General features: G+C 44.6%; 1 protein-coding gene across 37 annotated transcripts in view; it reads right to left on the bottom strand.

Annotated features, from left to right (window-relative positions):
* clasp1a (cytoplasmic linker associated protein 1a) overlaps positions 1–18,945 on the bottom strand; it is a 98,650-nt gene that overhangs the window by 4,658 nt on the left and 75,047 nt on the right. For 16 of the 37 annotated variants that reach the window (XM_088606140.1, XM_088606144.1, XM_088606150.1 and 13 more), the window contains 15 exons: positions 18,102–18,349; positions 17,118–17,184; positions 16,130–16,293; positions 15,674–15,752; positions 15,016–15,159; positions 13,272–13,367; positions 11,767–11,910; positions 11,233–11,339; positions 10,090–10,206; positions 8,555–8,702; positions 7,417–7,663; positions 6,114–6,170; positions 3,817–4,010; positions 2,951–3,079; positions 865–1,071 (listed from right to left, as the gene is read on the bottom strand). In XM_088606140.1, the coding sequence (XP_088462266.1) occupies positions 865–1,071; positions 2,951–3,079; positions 3,817–4,010; positions 6,114–6,170; positions 7,417–7,663; positions 8,555–8,702; positions 10,090–10,206; positions 11,233–11,339; positions 11,767–11,910; positions 13,272–13,367; positions 15,016–15,159; positions 15,674–15,752; positions 16,130–16,293; positions 17,118–17,184; positions 18,102–18,349 (2,148 nt within the window). The remainder of the gene's footprint in view (positions 1–864; positions 1,072–2,950; positions 3,080–3,816; positions 4,011–6,113; positions 6,171–7,416; positions 7,664–8,554; positions 8,703–10,089; positions 10,207–11,232; positions 11,340–11,766; positions 11,911–13,271; positions 13,368–15,015; positions 15,160–15,673; positions 15,753–16,129; positions 16,294–17,117; positions 17,185–18,101; positions 18,350–18,945) is intronic. The other 21 variants (XM_088606167.1, XM_088606175.1, XM_088606177.1 and 18 more) reach the window with 15 other exon arrangements.

Here is an 18,945-nt window from a genome sequence, read left to right as displayed (position 1 = left end):
CGTTCCATATTCTGGGACGGTGCGGTGGCTCTGTGGCTACAGCACTGCGCCTGTGCCTGGAGGCCGGCAGAGGAATCCTACACCGTTGGGCCCCTGAGCGAGGCCCTTAACCCCAGCTGCTCCAGGGGCGCCGTATAAATGCCTGACCCTGCACTCTGACCCCCAGCTTCTCTCTCCCCCTGTCTGTGTGTCTCATGGGAAGCAAGCTGGGGTATGCAGAAAGACAACTTCCTAATGCAAGAAATTGTACGGGGCCAATAAAGTGATCTTATTTGCTTAACAGAAGCTCTTTTTCTAGGGTGACCTGCACTTGTACAAAATCAATAAAATAAGTGGATAAGGAAAAACATTATCAAGAACAAATCACGAGAGTATGAATGATAATTGGCTTGTGACTGTTCCACAATATTAGAGATCAGAACCACCTGAAGAGGATTCTAATTCTGTGCCGCATATATGAAGTCAAAGTCGGCAGCAGTGCCCAGCTGTTCCACTCTTGTCAAGGATCATCTGCCTGACACAGCTGGCTCTGCCAGGGGAATGGGCAGATGTATGAATTCATACATTGTAAAACTGTATAAAGAGACAAATTCAATTTTAAAAAAATGAGGCCCAAATGGATTGCAATAATTAATACATGCCTGCATCTTTCAAAGTTATTCCAGTGATGACTGGCAAAAGATAAATAGTATCAAAAGTAGAACATGAAAGGAAATGATTTGCCGGATATTTCTGGTTTGGTTCTAAAAAAAGGCCTCCTCAGGAGTTGTCAAAACATGTTTATTGTGTAAGTTCTCCTCGGTCCTTGCAATAACCCCCTCGCCAACACAAACAGCTGACACCCGGGACGAGGCCGTTACATACCTGCAGCAGTCCTGGGATGATGTCTGGGAGGAGCTGGTGAAGGGAGTCCTTCGAAATTCGCTCGATGACCTTAGTCTGCATCTTAATGGCTGCCAGGTTGATGGGGTAGTCGGCCGTCTGGATGATGGGGCACAGCACTTTGATGCACTGCTCCGGGTGAATAGAGCTGGCCAGCGTGGAGGCTGCCTCCTCTGCGGCTCTCACCACCTGGCCGGGGAGAGAAGGACAGTGGAGTCACACCTCTCACTGCTCACTGGCAACGGGCAAACAAGACTGTGCGGCACCCCGATTCACCCCCCTCCTCCCTCAACCCCTTGTGCCCCCTTAGGGGTAATTCAAGCTTCTCTCCCTGTCTGTGTGTCTGTGTCTCATGGAGAGCAAGCTGGGGTATGTGAAAAGACAAATTCCTAAAGCAAGAAATTGTACAGGGCTAATAAAGTGATGTTATGTTAATTTCGAACTACTAACCGCTGCCTAAATCAAGAACAATTACTCAAAACAATGTCAGCTGAATCAGAATACTTCTCACCAAACACGAAGAGCAAAACGTTAGCATGTAATGTTTTAGAAACTGCTAAGAATGCTACAGCACACTCTAGTGTTTATTCAGTAAGAAGACCAGCTTATACAGCAGGTCACCATTCTGCTAACTGAAGCTTTAAATTCCTGGAAATAAAGCAAAGTTTGTGTCACATTGAATACAAAATATTCAGTCCATTCCCTTGAAAAGCAGAAGACATCTTAGGCATTTATGCTGGATGTAACTATTTTTAGGAGGATGAATTTCTAAGAAAATGCTAAAAAAATTGTTTTTCAATTTGTCAAATGTGAAAGACTGATAAGTATCTTATACAGACACAAATATAAAATACTGTGTTATACAAGTAAAGGTATAGGGTATAAGAGAATTAAGTGGAAATAAGGGGCTTAACTGGAAAAATTAAATCACTTATAACAAAAAAGTTCACAACCATTTATATTACCTACATTTCATCCTGTTTAAGAAACACTAACCTCCTGAATCTTTATGCACGTCATTTAAATATGTAATATGGAAGTTATGAGCTCCATTTGTTCTGATTTGACATTTAGCTTCCACTTTAACTCCGGCCCTTCCATATCGTCCATGAAGTGAGGTGGAACGGAATACTTTTATGTGACTGTATGCCTTCAATTAAAACTAGTGGTTTAAAAACGGCTTGATCCAATTTCAGGGTTTCAGCCTGCTGTTGCTCAGTAGTGGCCAGCTGTCCGTTGCCATGACGAGGGGGTACAAGAGCCACAGGGGTGACACCCAACCAGTCATGCCTGAGTGAAGGTCATTCACCAGAAAGGTAACAGGCCTTCACTGTTTCACCAGGCTCAGCGGTAGGTGGAGTCTATATACTATACTGATCAGACTCCAGACTGTGGCTCTCTATGAGACATTGAATATAATGACTTTGTGTTATTTTATGTAGGACTGCCCAGTCACTATTTCCACTCACTAATCCTTAGAGGGAATTCTATCACCTGCCTGTAAAACAAACGGGCGGGCCCTGTCTTCTGGTTCAACTAGCACACACTCCAAAAAAAACCTCAACATTCTTTATTGCGGCCAGACTTTGGGAATGGTATGTCAACTAATTTGAATTTTCAAGCCGAGAAAGTCAATACATTTAAAACGGCAAGTTGAAACTGCGCAGAAGTTCATTTACAGCTGAGAAGAGGAGGCACTTCTTTATTCAAAGGGTAAACTATGGAACGAGCTACCTAGCTAAGATGTTTAATCCGATACCCTGGTTTCTTTCAAGGAACAGCTGGATGACATCCATAATGATCAAATTTCTACTACCATATAGGCCAGATAGGTTGAAAGGCTCTCTTTAGCTTTAAACCCTTTTATGTCCTTATATCTAGTCTGCAGGCGCGAATAAAAGGGAGATTCGTTTTTATTTTGTATTTCTCGTAGTGTTTTTTTCCCCAATTTCTTTCGAGAAGCAGCTAAATGGAACCCTTGGATCATTCAGCGTCTAACAACCGAAAGAGCCAAAGTCCCAGCCTGGTGACAGGGCCGGGCTGCTTCTCGATGCCACCTGCCACTCACCTCCTTGTGGGAATCTTTGTGTGCCTCCAGCGTTTTCATGATTGTGAGCTCTGCATAGTTTTTGAATCTGGCTGGCTGGTTCCGTAGGATTTCCTTCAAGACTCGTAGCGCCAGGGCTCGGATGGAGTGCTGAGTGAACAGAAAAAACAGTCAGAGCTTTTACAGACAAAACAGCATAGCTTGCTAATCAGAGCAGAAACCCTTTTTATTTTCTTTCTGCAAATATTATTTACACCGTCAATATAACGCCAAAGGAGAACAAGAATTAGCTATGAGAATGTTTTCTTTTATTGTTTATTAATAACAGTCAACAGAACTCCCAAACAACCAAGGAGATGCAAATGTTTTTTTTTCCCTCAGCCTTTGTCAAAGAGGACTCTCAACAACTCAATAAGCCACACCAAACATAAGCAAAATATAGAGATACAGGTGTTTGAGTAGGGAGTTGTGTCACTGTGCAATGGCTGCAAAAGAACACTTAAACAAGGTTAATTCCCTGCTGAAAAGTGGAAAGCAGAAACGATGATTAAGCCGTTTAACCTCCTACAGGTGTGTCCAATCTTCACCCTTCTTTACACCTGAAGGGGGCTAAACAGTTGAATCATTGTTTCTCCTTTCCAGCTTTCAGCACAGAATTAACCTCTACTTGTTCACATACGTGTAGCTATACCCTAAATTAAAGAGATTTTGGGGTGATTAAACCTAGTGACTTTTCTGAGCTACTCTGTCTGAATTTTTTTAACTAGGTTTTTCTACAGAAGAGTCCTCTGTGCTGGGAACATGCATCGGCGCCGATCCGTTTCGCCGCCGTCACCGGGGCGTCCTGATTTTAGGGCGCCCGCGGCCGAGAGCCCCCCGAGACCTACGTCCTTGTCGCCCAGCGTCTCCAGCAGCAGCAGCAGGATGGTCTTGAAGTGCTCGTCCCACACGGCTGGGCTGTCCTCCCGCGTGATCTTCAGCAGCTCCAGCAGCGCGCCCTTGCGCTCCTCCACGCGCTCATTGTGGTTGGACAGCTCCTTCAGGAGGTCCGCCACCAGGTCGGAGTGGTCGACGGGGACTTCTGGGACGAGGCGAGAACCCCATCACCACCACGGAACGGAAACCCGAAACGACACGCACACGCACAGGCCAGCGGCTGCGCCTGAGTGCACGATGTTCAGGGTCGGAGTGAAACTCCTCGCCTACGGGGCCCGCAGGTACTGGGACTGCAAAGCCACAAGCACTATTTTTGCTTTACAGTCAAATCATTTGCATTTGTGATACATGTACAATATCGATAGATTTTTGGGCAAATATTATACACAAACAGGGTATAGACAAACACAAGATATATATATGTGTATAAACACACACACATATATATATAATTTACAATAATGAGGACATCAAAGAGACAGAAAGCTAATGAGCAAAGTGTCATGTCTGCACCTGTGAATCCAATACATTTTTAGATCACGTTACTGTTACTGGAACAAGACATTTCAGCAACTGATCCTGGTCTGGTGGCTCCAAAAAGCCCTGGATCTGTTGTGCTTCATGTCTGAATGAAATTGCTCTTGCCTGATGTGCCTGATCAAGGATTTTATCCATTTCAGTTCATTAAAAAAGCCCAGGATATCAGCTTCAACAACATGACTAATTAGCTTGCTCCATACTTCGAGTAACGAAGTGCCACCTGACCTGTGTTTTAAATGCACTTCCTAATCAATTCAATTTATATATTCAAAGGCTTGGTTTACCACAGCGTTTTTACTGGTTCGCACAAGTAATATGATCAAAGGATCGGATCACAAGATCAATAAATCAGTTTTCATGATCAAATTTCAAGACTGATGATGAACTGTGAAAATGATGATTTCCAGACATCATATCACTTAAAAAACTTAGAGGGGTTTGGGATAAACGAAGGCTTTGGGATGTTCTATCACTCCTCTGTGGCTGCTGCCACATGAGGAAGGGTACAACAGCGTCTTCTGTTGATGACAGATGGCTATTGTTGGTGAGCCGGTTGCCAAGGATGTTCTGCTGGGCTCAGGTCAGGGTTAAAACGTGACCAAAGCAAGTGCTGGACATTGTTTTCTGGAAATTGTGCCACTGTAATCCTGCACTGGGTGATCTCGCATTGTCCAGCCGGAAATCTGACACTCCTGGACTGATTTTAAAAGACTGGAACAACTACCTCGGCCTAAGGACCTCATGAATGTATTGCTGAGCAGTAACGCTGTCCTCAGTTCGTGACAGAGGGGTTACTGAGTTAACCCCTGATTCCACCTTGCACCACCACACTTCCTCCACACCACCGACTTGCTTGAAGAACGCAACAGACGCATGACTCCCGACTTCGAGTCGCTACACGTTGCCTTCTGCAGTGCTCCGTCAGGGGCAAAACAAGCTTTCTGCCCCCACCTCAGGGGCACTCTGGCCCACAAAAGACAGCGATTGTGTCTCTTGGCTGTTAGCGTTACCCCTGAGCATCCAGATCACTCTAATGCTGCACAGGCTACTTCTACCTGGAATTACTTTTGCTGCAGCCACTGCGGTCTGTGAATGACCGCACAGATGGGCAAGATGCATGTGACAGTCCTCAAGATAGTGTGGTTCTGCATCTTCTAGTATATGGCCAGTTCTTAAAGATAGACGTTCCCGATTTCTCTAGACTGGTCTGCTGATTGTTGAAGCTGAACATCACCTCCTCTGGGCAAAGACGATGCCTTCAATCGTGCCAACAGCACAAGGGAATCTATATGTCCCACTCTAGCAATCTTAACGTGTGCATCAGTATATTAACTGTATGCTGCACACTCATGCATGTGTCTGCTGTATGCATTTGTTAATTTAAAATGCACTCCTTAACATCAATATGCTGCCAAAGTGTTTATTTTTCTTCACTATTAGTCGTTATTAGTAGAACATCTTAATTCTCAATCTCACTTCTCCTGTTTTTCTAGCAGTGTTAAGATAATGCATGTATGAGTCAGTGTTAAAGGCATGTAATGAAGACAAGCTTGTTCCATTTATGTTTGGTAGTAGTGCAAAAGCTTTAGGTGAAGTTAGATGAATGACACCACATTTTACAGATGGAGTTAAACTGCACCCACTTTAACCACATAAAATCATTCTGGACTATCTTATTCTACATATTTTGCATTGAAAATGATTTTACCAGGAGTAAAACCCTTGGGATGCAACATCTTGTTTTCAACGCAGTCCTGTCGACGGCCTGGAGAGGACAGTAAGGAGCATTTGACAATCATGAACGTGTTTTACAACACCCTGCTCTGCCCCTCACAGTGAAACCCTGTGCAAGTTCTAAAATGTTTCGTAAAATTTTACAATCATCTTTCAACAAAGTGCTTAATAAATGAATAATCCAATCCACAATTCTTCACCCCCTTCCTGTGAAACTGTTTCAGCTCCTGACAAGCCTTGATTTTTTTATTTCAAACTTAAAGTTTGCAATTAACTCTCCTCAATGCATTTCTTGAAATATGCCTGAATATTGATTGCAATTCACATATAATTCTCACAAAGTGAATGTTTCTGGATATCCACATTGAGTATAAAAATATAAAAAACAGGAGTATGACCTTGTTATAAACAGGCAGCTTCATGGAGTTTTTATATCACTCTAAATCACCTTTAATCAATGTTGCACAGACTTACTTTCCTAATGTAACTTACGGCCTCATGTTACTGGGAAATCATACGTTAGCCATTAAGTATCGTGTCGCTTAAGATCAAAGCTTAAATATTTAGCTACCTTCTCACTAGGCAAGTTGTGTTTTTTTCTCAGACGTTGCTGAGGGCAATACTGAATGAGAAAACATAACGGTAAAAAAAAAAAAGGATTGTGCAAACCGAGAGCCACCACATCTGGGTTATTTACAGCCGGAGACCAAAGCGTTCAGCGACAAAGAGCAGCTGCCTGCGAGAGACTGTCATCATCACAGCAGTGCAGAACAGGTTTGCTCAGTGGCACTGGGGCGAGATTTGCACTACTAACTTTACCAGACCTAGTCCTGTGTGTTTTGCAAACAGCATGCTTGTATTTTGTGCTTTGGGAAAGTTGTATAAAGAGTAAACAGAGCTTTCGTCTCTTCTTTGCAGATAAGGTCCTGAGGGGCTGCCAAGATAAACTCTTAACCCAAAATGCGAGTGTTGCCTAAAGGCTCAAGTATTTTTTCTGAGTATTTCTTTTCAAACCTAAGCAATGTTTGTGTTCGAAACATTTTTATCACCCTGCTTTCTATTTAATGTGGGCTTTGTATTTATTTATCCTTAATTATCCACTCCTCGCACTGTAAACCGTAAATCCCCTTTCCTGTGATTACCCCGCACACACTTGTCCTATTTGTAACACAAAACAGAGATGAGGTAACGATATGAGGAAGAGGTGGAAGACGGATAAGAAAAGGGTGCACACAGGACTCGGGTGCAAGGACTGGCGGCAGTATACAGATCCTTACCATCACGGAATTGCTCCACGTCGTCATCGAACACCGCCTCCTTCAGGGCACTCTTGTCATAAGCGCTGATCGTGTCAGCATAGCTGTACGGGTTGTACTCTCGAGGCCGCGGGCCGGAGAAGGAGCGCGGCGAAGGCGTGTTGAGCAGAGAGGTCTTGTTGTCCAAAGCTGTCCGCCCCCCTTCCACCACGTCCAAACCCACACGGAGGTCCGAACCCGGAGACGCCATCCCACCTTCCCTGCACACCTGGACGGGACAGAAGCAACCTGTTACAGGCCGACGGGACAAACCGGTGACGTCCCCTGTTTAGCTGTCAGGACAGGTGGAAGTAAACATAAGGAACCTGCTTTAGTCATGTATTAATATTTGGATTACACTTAAATGAATGACCAAATCCGACATGAAGATTCTTCTTTCAAAATGGAGTTTGCTTTCCCGTCCAGCTCTGGAAAACGACTGTACATGCGTAGTTACGACTCTGTGCAGAGGAGTGCTGCAGTATATTTCTCTTACTAAACTCTTATCAAATTCCTTGGGTACATACACATTTAATAATACTTCCTTGTAATCATACAGCCCTTTCCATCTCAAAGGATCTCCAAAGTGCTTTAAATATAAATATTACCTGCCCCCACCTGTGTGAAACACAGAAGCCCCACTGCACTGGAGATCGGGCAGAAGAATAGAAAATTCCTTTGCCATCTGGATTAAAGAGGAACATTAGCGAGGTTAAACTGTACGAATCTAGTGTGGAATGCAGCTAAGAGACTAGGGTGAACAACCCTACCCTTTAGAGCAGTGCCCTGCGTCTTTAAAGTTTAAGTACTAAGTTTACCAGAGTAAACTGTAACCGTACCAGAGTAAGTATTTAGTTTAACAATTCACCCAAAGGACAACACTCTTTTCAGCTCCTTACCCCTGCTCACCGTACTGGGGCACCGGCTTGGACGTTCTGGGTCAATGGGGAAAAATGTCACCTACTGGTCTACCAACATCACTTACAGTAGCATCCGAGTTTTCCATGGAAGATCTCCTGTCCCAGGTCTGACTAGGCCCGGCCTTCATCAGCTTCTGAGAGGCTACCAGCTGGTAACACAATGCCCTTATCCCTATCATAGGGCAGCTCGGAGTACTCACCCCATCGTCCCTCTTGCCCTCACGCTTGATGGGTTCGTTCAGGTCCTCCTGGCTCCGGTAGCTGAAACTCTGGATGGCCTCTGTGACCCCACGCAGGGAGCTGTAGATTTCATCGGAGTTCATGTTCTCTGTGTCATAGTCCAGCATGCTTGAAAAAAAACCCATGAGAAGCACTTTACAACCTGTCAGATCTGCTCTTCAACAATAAATTGCATGCATACTTTTCTCTGACGCAAAGTGAGTCTTTGCCCCATTACATGAGTCTGCCCTAGTCCTACAGACTGTTCCCTTCCAGTACAAACAGACTGGAATGCAATGGGAGGTTTCTTTCTCAGATCTTGTAAAAGAACAGGTATCTCATTGCAAATAATATGGGGTCTATGTTAGCATGAAAAGTATTTTTTTTTTTTACGAAGACAGATGAGCAAATTAAATAAATGATCTATTTTGCCTTAAGAAATGTGCATTGGTGCAATCTTAAATGTTTGGTTTTCTGTGTCTGTGAGCATGTTAAGAAAATCGAAACGCAGTGGATTAATTCTACGGAGTACATTATTGAACTGAAACCCTTCACTGTGCGTGGCAGGTTACGAGGTACTGTAAGTAGAGGAGCAAAGCTAGAAATCTTTAACTGAAAACATGTCCAGGCTGTCTGTGGCTTGTAGGTGAAACAAACACTTATCTGCACTATCTATGCTGAACTGGATATTCAGGTTTTCACAGACGACTTGAGAAGAATTTTCCTTACCAAGTCCTTATAGCCCTTTGATATTTTTACTCCTTTAACACTGCTTTATTTCCCTGTAACTAAATCTCCAATAACCCAACTGGCACAGGTATGACACAAACAGGAAGCCTACATGTCCTAAACAGACCTATGGAGCTAAAAGGTCTTTACTGGAACAAGATCAGAAGGCAAAGCTCGTCCTGAAATGCAACAACATAGTTGTGGAAAAAACGCACAGACAAAAAGATGAAATATATGCCAAGTTAAGCCACTCATAATGCATGCAAGAGGAAATAAGCTGTATTTAAAAATCTCCACAAAGAAAAGATGATGCACGGGAGAAGCATACTCCAGAAGGGGCGTCACAGTACATGTTTGATTTTTCCCATTAAGTGAAAACAGACTGAACAGCAGACACTAGAGGAAAAAAAGATGACAAATCAGCTCCCGATCAGTGCCAGAGGGGTCCCGTTGCTGTTTCTGCCAAGACAGGCTTCAGAGACGCATCACAGCCGCCGACAGACAGAAAGTGGCAGGGCTTTCCCTCCCAGAAAGCGCAGGGTTTTTTTTTTTTAAGAGAATGTCTTTAGTCTCTCTGTGAAGCCAGAGGTGCGCACGCCAACTGCTGCACTGTTTGGAAGGTTCATTCTCAAGAATGCTACCACGAAGGAAGCACGCGAACCGGACATGGAGAAACCTCCGTCTCCGGGGGCATTCCCTGGGAGGGGGGCCCTTGCCCCTGCTCGCTGTCGCCCCCCTCTCTGCCCTACTGTGACGCCCCAGCTGGCGGCTAGCAGCAGCGTGTTACCTGGGAGAGTAAGAGCGCCTGAAGGCCTTGTGGGAGGGAGCAGTGGGGATGGAGTGAGGCTGAGCAGGGGGAGGGGGGTGCTTTGACAGCCCATCGGCACTCCAACCCCAAAACCGACTGTAGCCACAGAGCGGCCGGGAAGAGAGGGGACAAGAGAAGGGGAGAAAGGGGACGGGGGGGGGGGGACGGAACGGAGAAGAAAGCAGAGGAAGAAGAGAAACAGAGAGAGGAGAAAAAGAGAAAAAGAAACTATAGTCTGAGTGGCTTGTTAGGGGCATGCAGCTATTAGAGATCACTAGAAGGAGTTAACAGAAACAGATAAACAAATACGGAATGTTCTGTTTATTGCTAAATATCCCACCTTCTATTTTTGTTCTGTTTCTAACAAGCAGCCAGCCCTTTCGATATTAATCTAGAGGTTACCGTCTGTATTTCGGGTCATGGAGCCCGGCTTGAGGTATAAAAGCATCAGTATGTTACACAAAGCATTGTTTTCTACACAGGTGCTTTACAGCAATTTGAAGAGATTTCAAGCAAGAACTAAAAGAATACATTCTGCCTTACAGACAGATTCATAATTTGCATTATTTTCTCACACAGTACTTTTAATTCATAGTACTGCACGCTGTGTTTTTTTATTTTTAAAAGAATGCCAATGATGCCGTTTATCATTATTATTTCAACTCATCACCACCATGGTAGGAAACTGCTCCAGGTCAAATCTTAAAAGGCAACACTTACAGTCCCCAAAACACTGAAGGGTGAGCCAGTGTCCTAGTGGAGTATTCCATTTTGTTTACCAGTTTCTATCACAAGCAAGCAGTCTTTCCAAAGTACTTAAATTCCCTACAAAGGCCAGTTGCATTACACAGAACAGGACAAGACCCCATAAAACATGCTAAAAAAGGGAAATCAGTAGAACGCACGAAACGCGATTGCTGTGTCCACATTTCATGATAAGGTTTTTGCAAAGCTTTTAGAATTGTACAATCTATAATCTTAACATGATCTGTGGATTGCGCGAACACGCGCTGTGTCAATGCAATCTCGCTGAAGCGTTTTAACTTCCATTTCCCTCCGCCGTGACTCGCCGTTCGCTTGACATGCGGCTGCGCGGCCAGGCCGCGGCGAAGGGCACGGTACCTGGGCGACAGGCCCCCGTGAGAGCAGTTGGTGGGCGACGTGAGGGGGCTGGTGCGACTGCTGGCGTGCCGAGGCGGGGTGCGCCCGATGGTGTTGCTGGGAGAGCCCTGTACACAGCAGAAGGGAACACGTCCACCTCGTTAATTATTAACGCTCATTGACGGCACGACGGCAAGACTTCCCTGCACAGCAGATGGAAATCTGAGCAAAAAGTCTTCCGGTATATCAGGGTTCACTTACAAAACAATCACGCATTTGCAAAGCAAATACCACTAAACCATTGTTTTGCATATTTCTGTAGTATGTCTCTAAATACAGGATTAACAGGGCACTACCACACAGTGAGGACATTATAGCGGTACTATTGACAAGATATTGCTGTGGAGAAGATTTAACACGACCACAGAACTGTTGTGTGGGTTTGTTTTTTTTTTCTAAGAAGTTGCAAATGACTGCATGACCCGATAGTACACTGAAGAGCAAAGCAGTGCAACTGCATAATGGCTCTTTCAAAGGAGTCTTGTGTACACTTACTACACTGGTGTTACTGGAGTTCTTCAAGTGGCTGTGCAGGAGTTTGGTTGCCCCGTCCTGGAATGTTTTCGGCAAGGCACCCAGCAGCATGGTGAACTCCGGGGTGTTCAACTCAAACAGAGAAATCAGGACCACTTGGGCGGCCTGGGGAACACAGAACACATGCAGAGATCAGGGCTCAGACACAGCAGTGCAGAGAAACACCACCAAAACAGGACCAGAGGGACACTTATCTGCACTAACCTGTATGGCTCAGCACCAGGAACAAAATGACGTTACATGAAATATTCTAGTCATTCATGAAGGCTCTTCTGGCTACAGAAATCCACCTGTAGGTTAAGGGACCTTCCTAAAAGAATCCCAGTCCTGGAAGTAAACCTCTTGGAATGTTGTACTAGCTACAAAACCATAGTAGCTAGTAGCCGACACAAAATAATCACAGTAAATCAGGTTAAGTGGGCAAAGGCTTTTAGTAACAAACACAAGCAAAGAGAGTCTGCTGTGCTCAGCTCCTGGTAAAAACAATGTTTTCAGTGGCTCAGATCGACCCGATTCATACATATACTGTACACAAATACATTTCTAGAATATTCCATCCGGTGCCAATAGCAGGAAGAACATTAAAACATAATTATCTAAACTAAGAAAAGAACATATTTCTCTGTGTTGCAGCATGCCCAACATTAAAGTTGCAGAGTTTCCAGGTGTACTAGAAGTATTTTAAAAGAGTGTTATCTGGTTTGCCTTTCACTACACCAAAGCTGAAATAATCAGGGTTCATGCAAGAATACACACAACAGGTAGATTACCCAATAATTATGCTAAAATTTACAATCTTAGTGCGTCAGAACTAATTGTCTACCCTATTGTCTACGTGTGGGCCAAATGATTTGCCTTTCCTCATTTAAGGGTAAGATGCACAGTGATACTGTAATTAGATACAGCTGCTACTGCTTCCTTAAGTCACTGCCAAGCTTCTTCTAGAGCGAGATCAACAGACTCAGCTTTGCCTGGTTGAGAGTTAAGACAACAAAACACGCTTTGTCTATCAAACGGACCAATGGTAAACACGCATGCAGGTTACTGTCACAAGCTTTAATGAAGAGTGAAGTGCGTTAACGCAACAGTGGCAGAGGAAAAACTTTTTTTTTTAGTCTTCACTTTTTCATTCCCTTTTTATTTTAGAGGCCAAGCCCTCCCAAAAGTCACCGCATGGACACAACAGGGTCAAAATTACCTGCTGACGTATCCCGGTCTGAGAAATGAGCAAGCCTGTCTCCTCGCCGTTTTGGGAACGTCAAATTCGGTATGGAGAGCCCTCCCCCCACCGCCCCCCACCCCCATGTTACAACTCTTAGAAAAACAAGGAGCGAGGATATTAATGCATTCACACGTGATCAATTCCAAGCTGCCAGGCAAAGCTGGGTTATGGAGAAAGGCCACGCTTCAGGAGGGGTGCTCATCCAGAGGTTATAGGGGACCCCACAGTCTTTGGTGGGCTCTACCTGCTTGCACCTCTCCTCCAGGTTCCCCTCACCAGGTAATGAAGGTGTGGTACTGGGCCTGGCTGGCCACTCCTCAGTCGCCCAGTTGTGAAGCGTCTGGGTTTGACAGGCAGAACAGGAGGGTTAAGGGGACGAGAAACGGAGATCCACCTTCCTCTTCCCCGTCGCCCCTCTTCATCCACCTCTCGCCGCAATGCCTGAGCCCCGCTGCACGTTCTACACCGTCTCGGCAGAGGCGGGGAAGGGGTGATGCACGGAGAGGGCATTCGATTACACCCACTGGCTCAATTTCATTTACTAGGTCGGTGCCTGCGAAAGCCTGGAGCCGAATGCCTGAAAAGCAGCCGTTACTCATTTCTACCTTATCTGAGAGCAGATCATTAAAGAGCCTGCAGTAAAACAACTAGCATAACCCTCGCAGTCTGACACTGCTGGCCCGCTTCACCACCAGATCTGTGACCTCCACAAGAGAACAGAGGGCAAGGGATTATTAACCCAGCTAGCTGAGCTACTTACTGGCCCAGAACAATAATGGAAATCACGACTGTTGTTAATTCATCTCTGAATCTGAGGATAACTAGGAAAAGCCTGAGTAAAGTGAATCCTGTGCTCGCTTTCTTCGGAGAGCAGAAACCCCTGTGTTCTGCTCCAGGAAGGCCTCCCTGCAGTGCCATGGAGTCAGACTGCAGCTCTCGGTGATGTGTGTGGATCCCCACGCACACACGCCTGGCGCGTGGAGCTGCAGGCGCCATGACCAGTTGAACCCTGCACACGACTTGCCTTTAGGGAACAGCTTGTTCTACTTGGAAATGAGATTTTGTTACAATATCCGACCTTCTCAGAACCTCATATTTATTTACATTTCAAAGTACTTTTTGTAGTGCAAAAATAATTTAAAAAACAACACTGAGCTCACCCTTATCTGTTTTGTCAACTAACAAAAATGAAGTGATGCTGACTGACACGACACACAAGGTATAACAAAAAGACAAAAGACTGTGGAAGAAAATGCTTCTATGGGCATTACAAGACCAGCAAGTTCCTAAATTGTTTTGTCAGTGTATCGCATATAATTCCTATAAGTATTTTTGCTGTAGGACTCATCAAAACAGTGCACTGGCTGGGGCCTGATCCGGATCCATCTTCATTCACTGAATGGATGATTAATTCTAGAAAGGTTTACACTTAATCGAAATTCAACAGCACCCCTAATAAAGTACGTTAAATACAAAGTAGCCTAGTAGTGTTCAAAAATAACAAGCCGCTTTCTCAACAAATTAAAAGTCAAGTGTGTTTTTAATCCAGAGCCACCACCTTCCCTATTAATTCTTCAGTCCCTCCTTAACCACTTGTCTTCCATTTATTCTTCTACGAGAATAACAGTTCAGATTCGCAGCCATGTGTTGCTCTGTGCCATGAAGGGTCCCGTCCTTTTATATAGTACTGCAGCACAAAAGGCTAAATCTGCAGGAACTGCACGACCCCCGTACAGTACCACGTACCACAAATATAATTTAAGAGGTTGAGTAAATGCAGTTGCAAACAAAGGCAAAAAAAAGTACGTTTTGACCCCGAGCTATGGTCTCCTTCCCTCGGTTTCGCTATGAGGGACCACAGCTGTGTCAATAACTGCAACAGTGCCGAGTCCTGTACAGACAGGCTCAACAGAGCCATCTCGAAGGGAACCGAGAGAACGACAGGCCCAGCCCCACGGCACATCAGGAAGCTCAAGAGAGGCACCCACCTTTCTCACGTCTGAGCTCTTTGGTTCTGTTGTCCAAGTTATAATACGGGAGACGGCAAGCCGCGTCTCGCTGGAGTTGACAAAGTCAGTGGGGTCCATCTGCCTGGCCAGGGACTCAATATACTTCAGGATTGCTACCTTTACCTTTAACACAGGATTGAAAACATGTGATGCACATCATGAGAAATGGCTAACACGGAGCAGACCATTACCCCTGAAACTGAAACCCCTGTGTCAGGTATTCAGGTTAACAGAAAATCCACAGGACTCTTTTCACTTTCCTGTTTTGTTGAAATAATGTTGCACAAAGATTGCCAACAGCAGATTTTTTCCCCCTTGTTTTTCATCCTTATTTTTACCCCAACATCAAGTTACTCATTCTAAAATGTCACACATCAGGAGTTTAAATGATTTCATTAGAGCCTTCAGCATTTTCAGCAATTGCAGTCGTCTGAGAAGCATCTCTTAAGAAAAACCCTGGGAATATCATTATTTCTCACACAACACAGCTAGTGCATGTTTGTCCGGAAAATTTCAGCAGAGTTGCATTTGAAAAATCAAAATATTCTGACGTATAATTTACTTTTTTTTAATAAAACGTTATTAGGCATTAAGTGCAACATCTTTGTGTAATCATCAAAAATGTCAGTGTACTTACTTTGAGGTTTGGGGTTTGTGTTTGATCAACTATAAACCTCATCAGAATGTTAAACTGCTGATCAAAAGGAAACGAGTCCCTGCAAAAGAAAACAGATGGATTGAGGATCCTCAAGGGCTCTGATAAAGTCAACCCACTAGTCTTGTTCAGAATCAGCGCGGAAACACAAACCAGGAGACAAGAGGAAACTTGGTGGAAGAGTATTCAGAACCGAGAACAGGAGTCTCCTCTTTAAACAAAGGATTTTGGGAATCTCTAACTTTCGAGAAACATCTGGATGAGATCCACCGACTTTTTTGGCTACTTGAAACCAAATGAGTTAGATCAGACAAATGGCCTCTGCTTGCTTGTAACCTTTTTTATTACTATGTGTGTTGGGGCAATAGACAGTAGTGGACAGGAAAAGGAAACCAACGGCCGACATGTCTGTTGAGGTACACCCCCCATCACTCTGACCTAGTGACATCCAGGGCTTTCTGAACTTTCGCCTGGACCGACCCCAGCAGGTCTGCACCCATCTTCTTCAAGAGCTGAGTGAGCAGCACAAAGAGCCAGTCCTGGAGATCATCCTTGTGTATTGTGATGAAATCCACTAGAGTCTCTAAAAACATGCTAAATACCTGGCAGATACAAATGAAACACACACATAAAATTAAGCAGTTGCTAGTGGTGACAGGGGCAATTCATAATAATTTGATAATAGAGGCAAAATATCCTTAAGTTAATGTGATAAACACAGGAAAATATGCAATCTTGATTAAAATACAAACTCTTTTCTTATTACAGATTTTAAAATAAAGCGCATCCTAACAAGAATAAGGCAATTGTAGAAGAATGATTATTGTACACAATCTCTTGAATTGCACCAGGTATGAAAATAATCATAATCAGAATTAGTTTATGCAGACAATAGCAATATAATTATTGTATGCGTTTAAAAAAAGTTTGGTTGGTTTTTTTGGGGGGTTATATGAAATAAATTAAAAAGACACACTTACTCTCTGAAGTTAAAATCCACACCAAGGCAGAACATGCAACAAGATAAATACTTCATTAGTAATAGTGAATGTACCTTTCCCAGCAACATCATCAGCACTGGAAATCTTAAATCCAGTAATAAGAAAAATCAACAGAGAGACAGTGCCCCCTCATGGCCATTGTGAGCACAGAAAAAGCCATTTCTTTGCACCACACACAGCACAGTGCTGTATTTACCTCTGTGTATGTGCAACATAAGAATCAACTGCTGTTAATGTCCGAGACTAACAAACACATTCACAATATTAAACTTCCAATAAAAAACAACAAGCTATTAATCACAACTACTCGTGCACCATCGCTCTCTCCATGGGGTTAGAGCTTTAAGGCTTTGTATTTTGGTTTTTAAACACTTCCCAGAAGGAAACCAGCACATTCGCACTTCAGAGACAGGAAACGCTGAAACTACCTTGCTGTGAGGATCTGCAAACATACGGGTGAATATCTCGCAGAGTCTTTTCAGTTCCACCCGGCTGAAAGAAAGAACAATACTGCATAAACAACGTATACCTGAGGGAGTGAGCGAGAGATATAAGGGACGACGCTGCTTCAGATGTTAACTGAAACAATTCGGCTCTATTTGATATAGTGAATATTTTTGACACATTCATATATATATAGACCACAAATGAATTAATTGTTGTTTTGTTTCCAGCAAATGACAGAAAGCTCCTCTGCGTCTGTGTGGTGAAGCAATCATGTTCAGGAAGGATCCTGCAGTACTGTATCGTACACCTGTGTCACACACACTTGTTCCTGTCCGCGTATGGCTTAAGACAGTCAGAAATCACAGCCTTGAAATCAGTGCCCATTATCACTTGCCATTTCCAGATCAGGTAAAGCTTGTTAGCTGTGATGATCTCTGTACTGGGATGGCAAACGTGTTCTCTTCCTTTCAGAAAGGGACAGTGAAGTTAGTAAGGGGAGAGGCCGGACTTCGCCTTTCTGGATAAAGGGATCGTTGCCACTGCTCACTGCAGTGAGACTTGGGTGCTCATTTGTACAGTCAGTAATACTGGCTGCTCTGACACTAGTCAGGACTTTTCCATCATTTCCTCTCGCCGGCAGGACAGTGCTGTTATGCTACAGTACGTCCTGTATACTGGCAGTGTTTTTATGCGAGGTAAGGAGCAGTGTGAAGCTACCATCTGTATTAATGAATAACCCCCAAGCGCTCTTACATTGCATGGCATAAGGAATAAGGATTTGGAGTGTTGTGTCTGTTAAAGAAGCCCAGGACCGCAGTTCGACGGTAATCTACCATTCCAGAGACTCTCGCTTAAAAAAAGCGTGACAAAACGGCACGCGAACGCCACAAATCGCTCACCCCCCCCCCCCCCACTCAAGACCTGAGATGAAACGTTTGTCCGGCCCGGGGGCGGGCGCCCACCTCAGAGTCCTCTGGCTCTTGAGCAGGTTCTGCAGGCCCACGAGGCCCTCCTTCCGCTCGGACCAGTTGGAGCTGGCGCAGCGGTTCAGCACCTCGGCCACGTCCTCCGTCTGCCGCAGGTAGTGGGGGACGCCTCCGTTCCGGGAGCCGTAGGAGCGCTCCGAGCAGGCGCTGGAGGCGTCGCTGTTGGCGTCGTCGTCCGAGTAGATCCCCGGAGACTCGTACCGCCGGCGGACTGGCTTCCTCTGCTGAGATGGGAGCGGGCGGGTAAGGCGTCGACGGCAGCGCACAACGGGGCGGGGGCGAACGCACAGCTTGGTTCACTGGCTGCGGCTTTTTTTCTGGACAAAAGCTATGTTTCGGCCAGCGTGGGCTTCCTCGGTGCCCAGCCTCTCCACCCAGCTGATGTCCAGCCAATCCTACCTGAAGACACACTGGCTGTCCCTGTAATATTCCAGCCAGAAGCAAGCCAACTGGATGGGCCTGAGAGCGCTACCTTGCTCAACTGTCACCTCAAGCTAAAATCAAACACTGAACATGCAGATTTATACCAACACCAGATTATTCCTGTTACATCGGACAGGAAATCTTGTGTGAAACTGAAATTCAAACTATGCTGCAAATTAGCAGCAATGAAATTAATTAAAAATGTAATGTGTTATTAATGTTTTACTAATGCAAGACTAACCCCGCAGGGCTAAATGTCTTCACTGTGTTTAAATGATTAAATCTAGGTATGCATTAAAACAGGCTGAAATGCAGGTGGAAGAACAGACAGATCCTTCAAAATAGTTTTGTATTAAAACATATAATTAGGAGCATACACATTTTTCTGAATATTTAA

Source organism: Lepisosteus platostomus, chromosome 14 (genome assembly GCF_059453375.1).
Source record: "Lepisosteus platostomus isolate fLepPlt1 chromosome 14, fLepPlt1.hap1, whole genome shotgun sequence".
NCBI lineage: Eukaryota > Metazoa > Chordata > Actinopteri > Semionotiformes > Lepisosteidae > Lepisosteus > Lepisosteus platostomus.
This window is presented reverse-complemented; position numbering and strand designations above follow the sequence as displayed.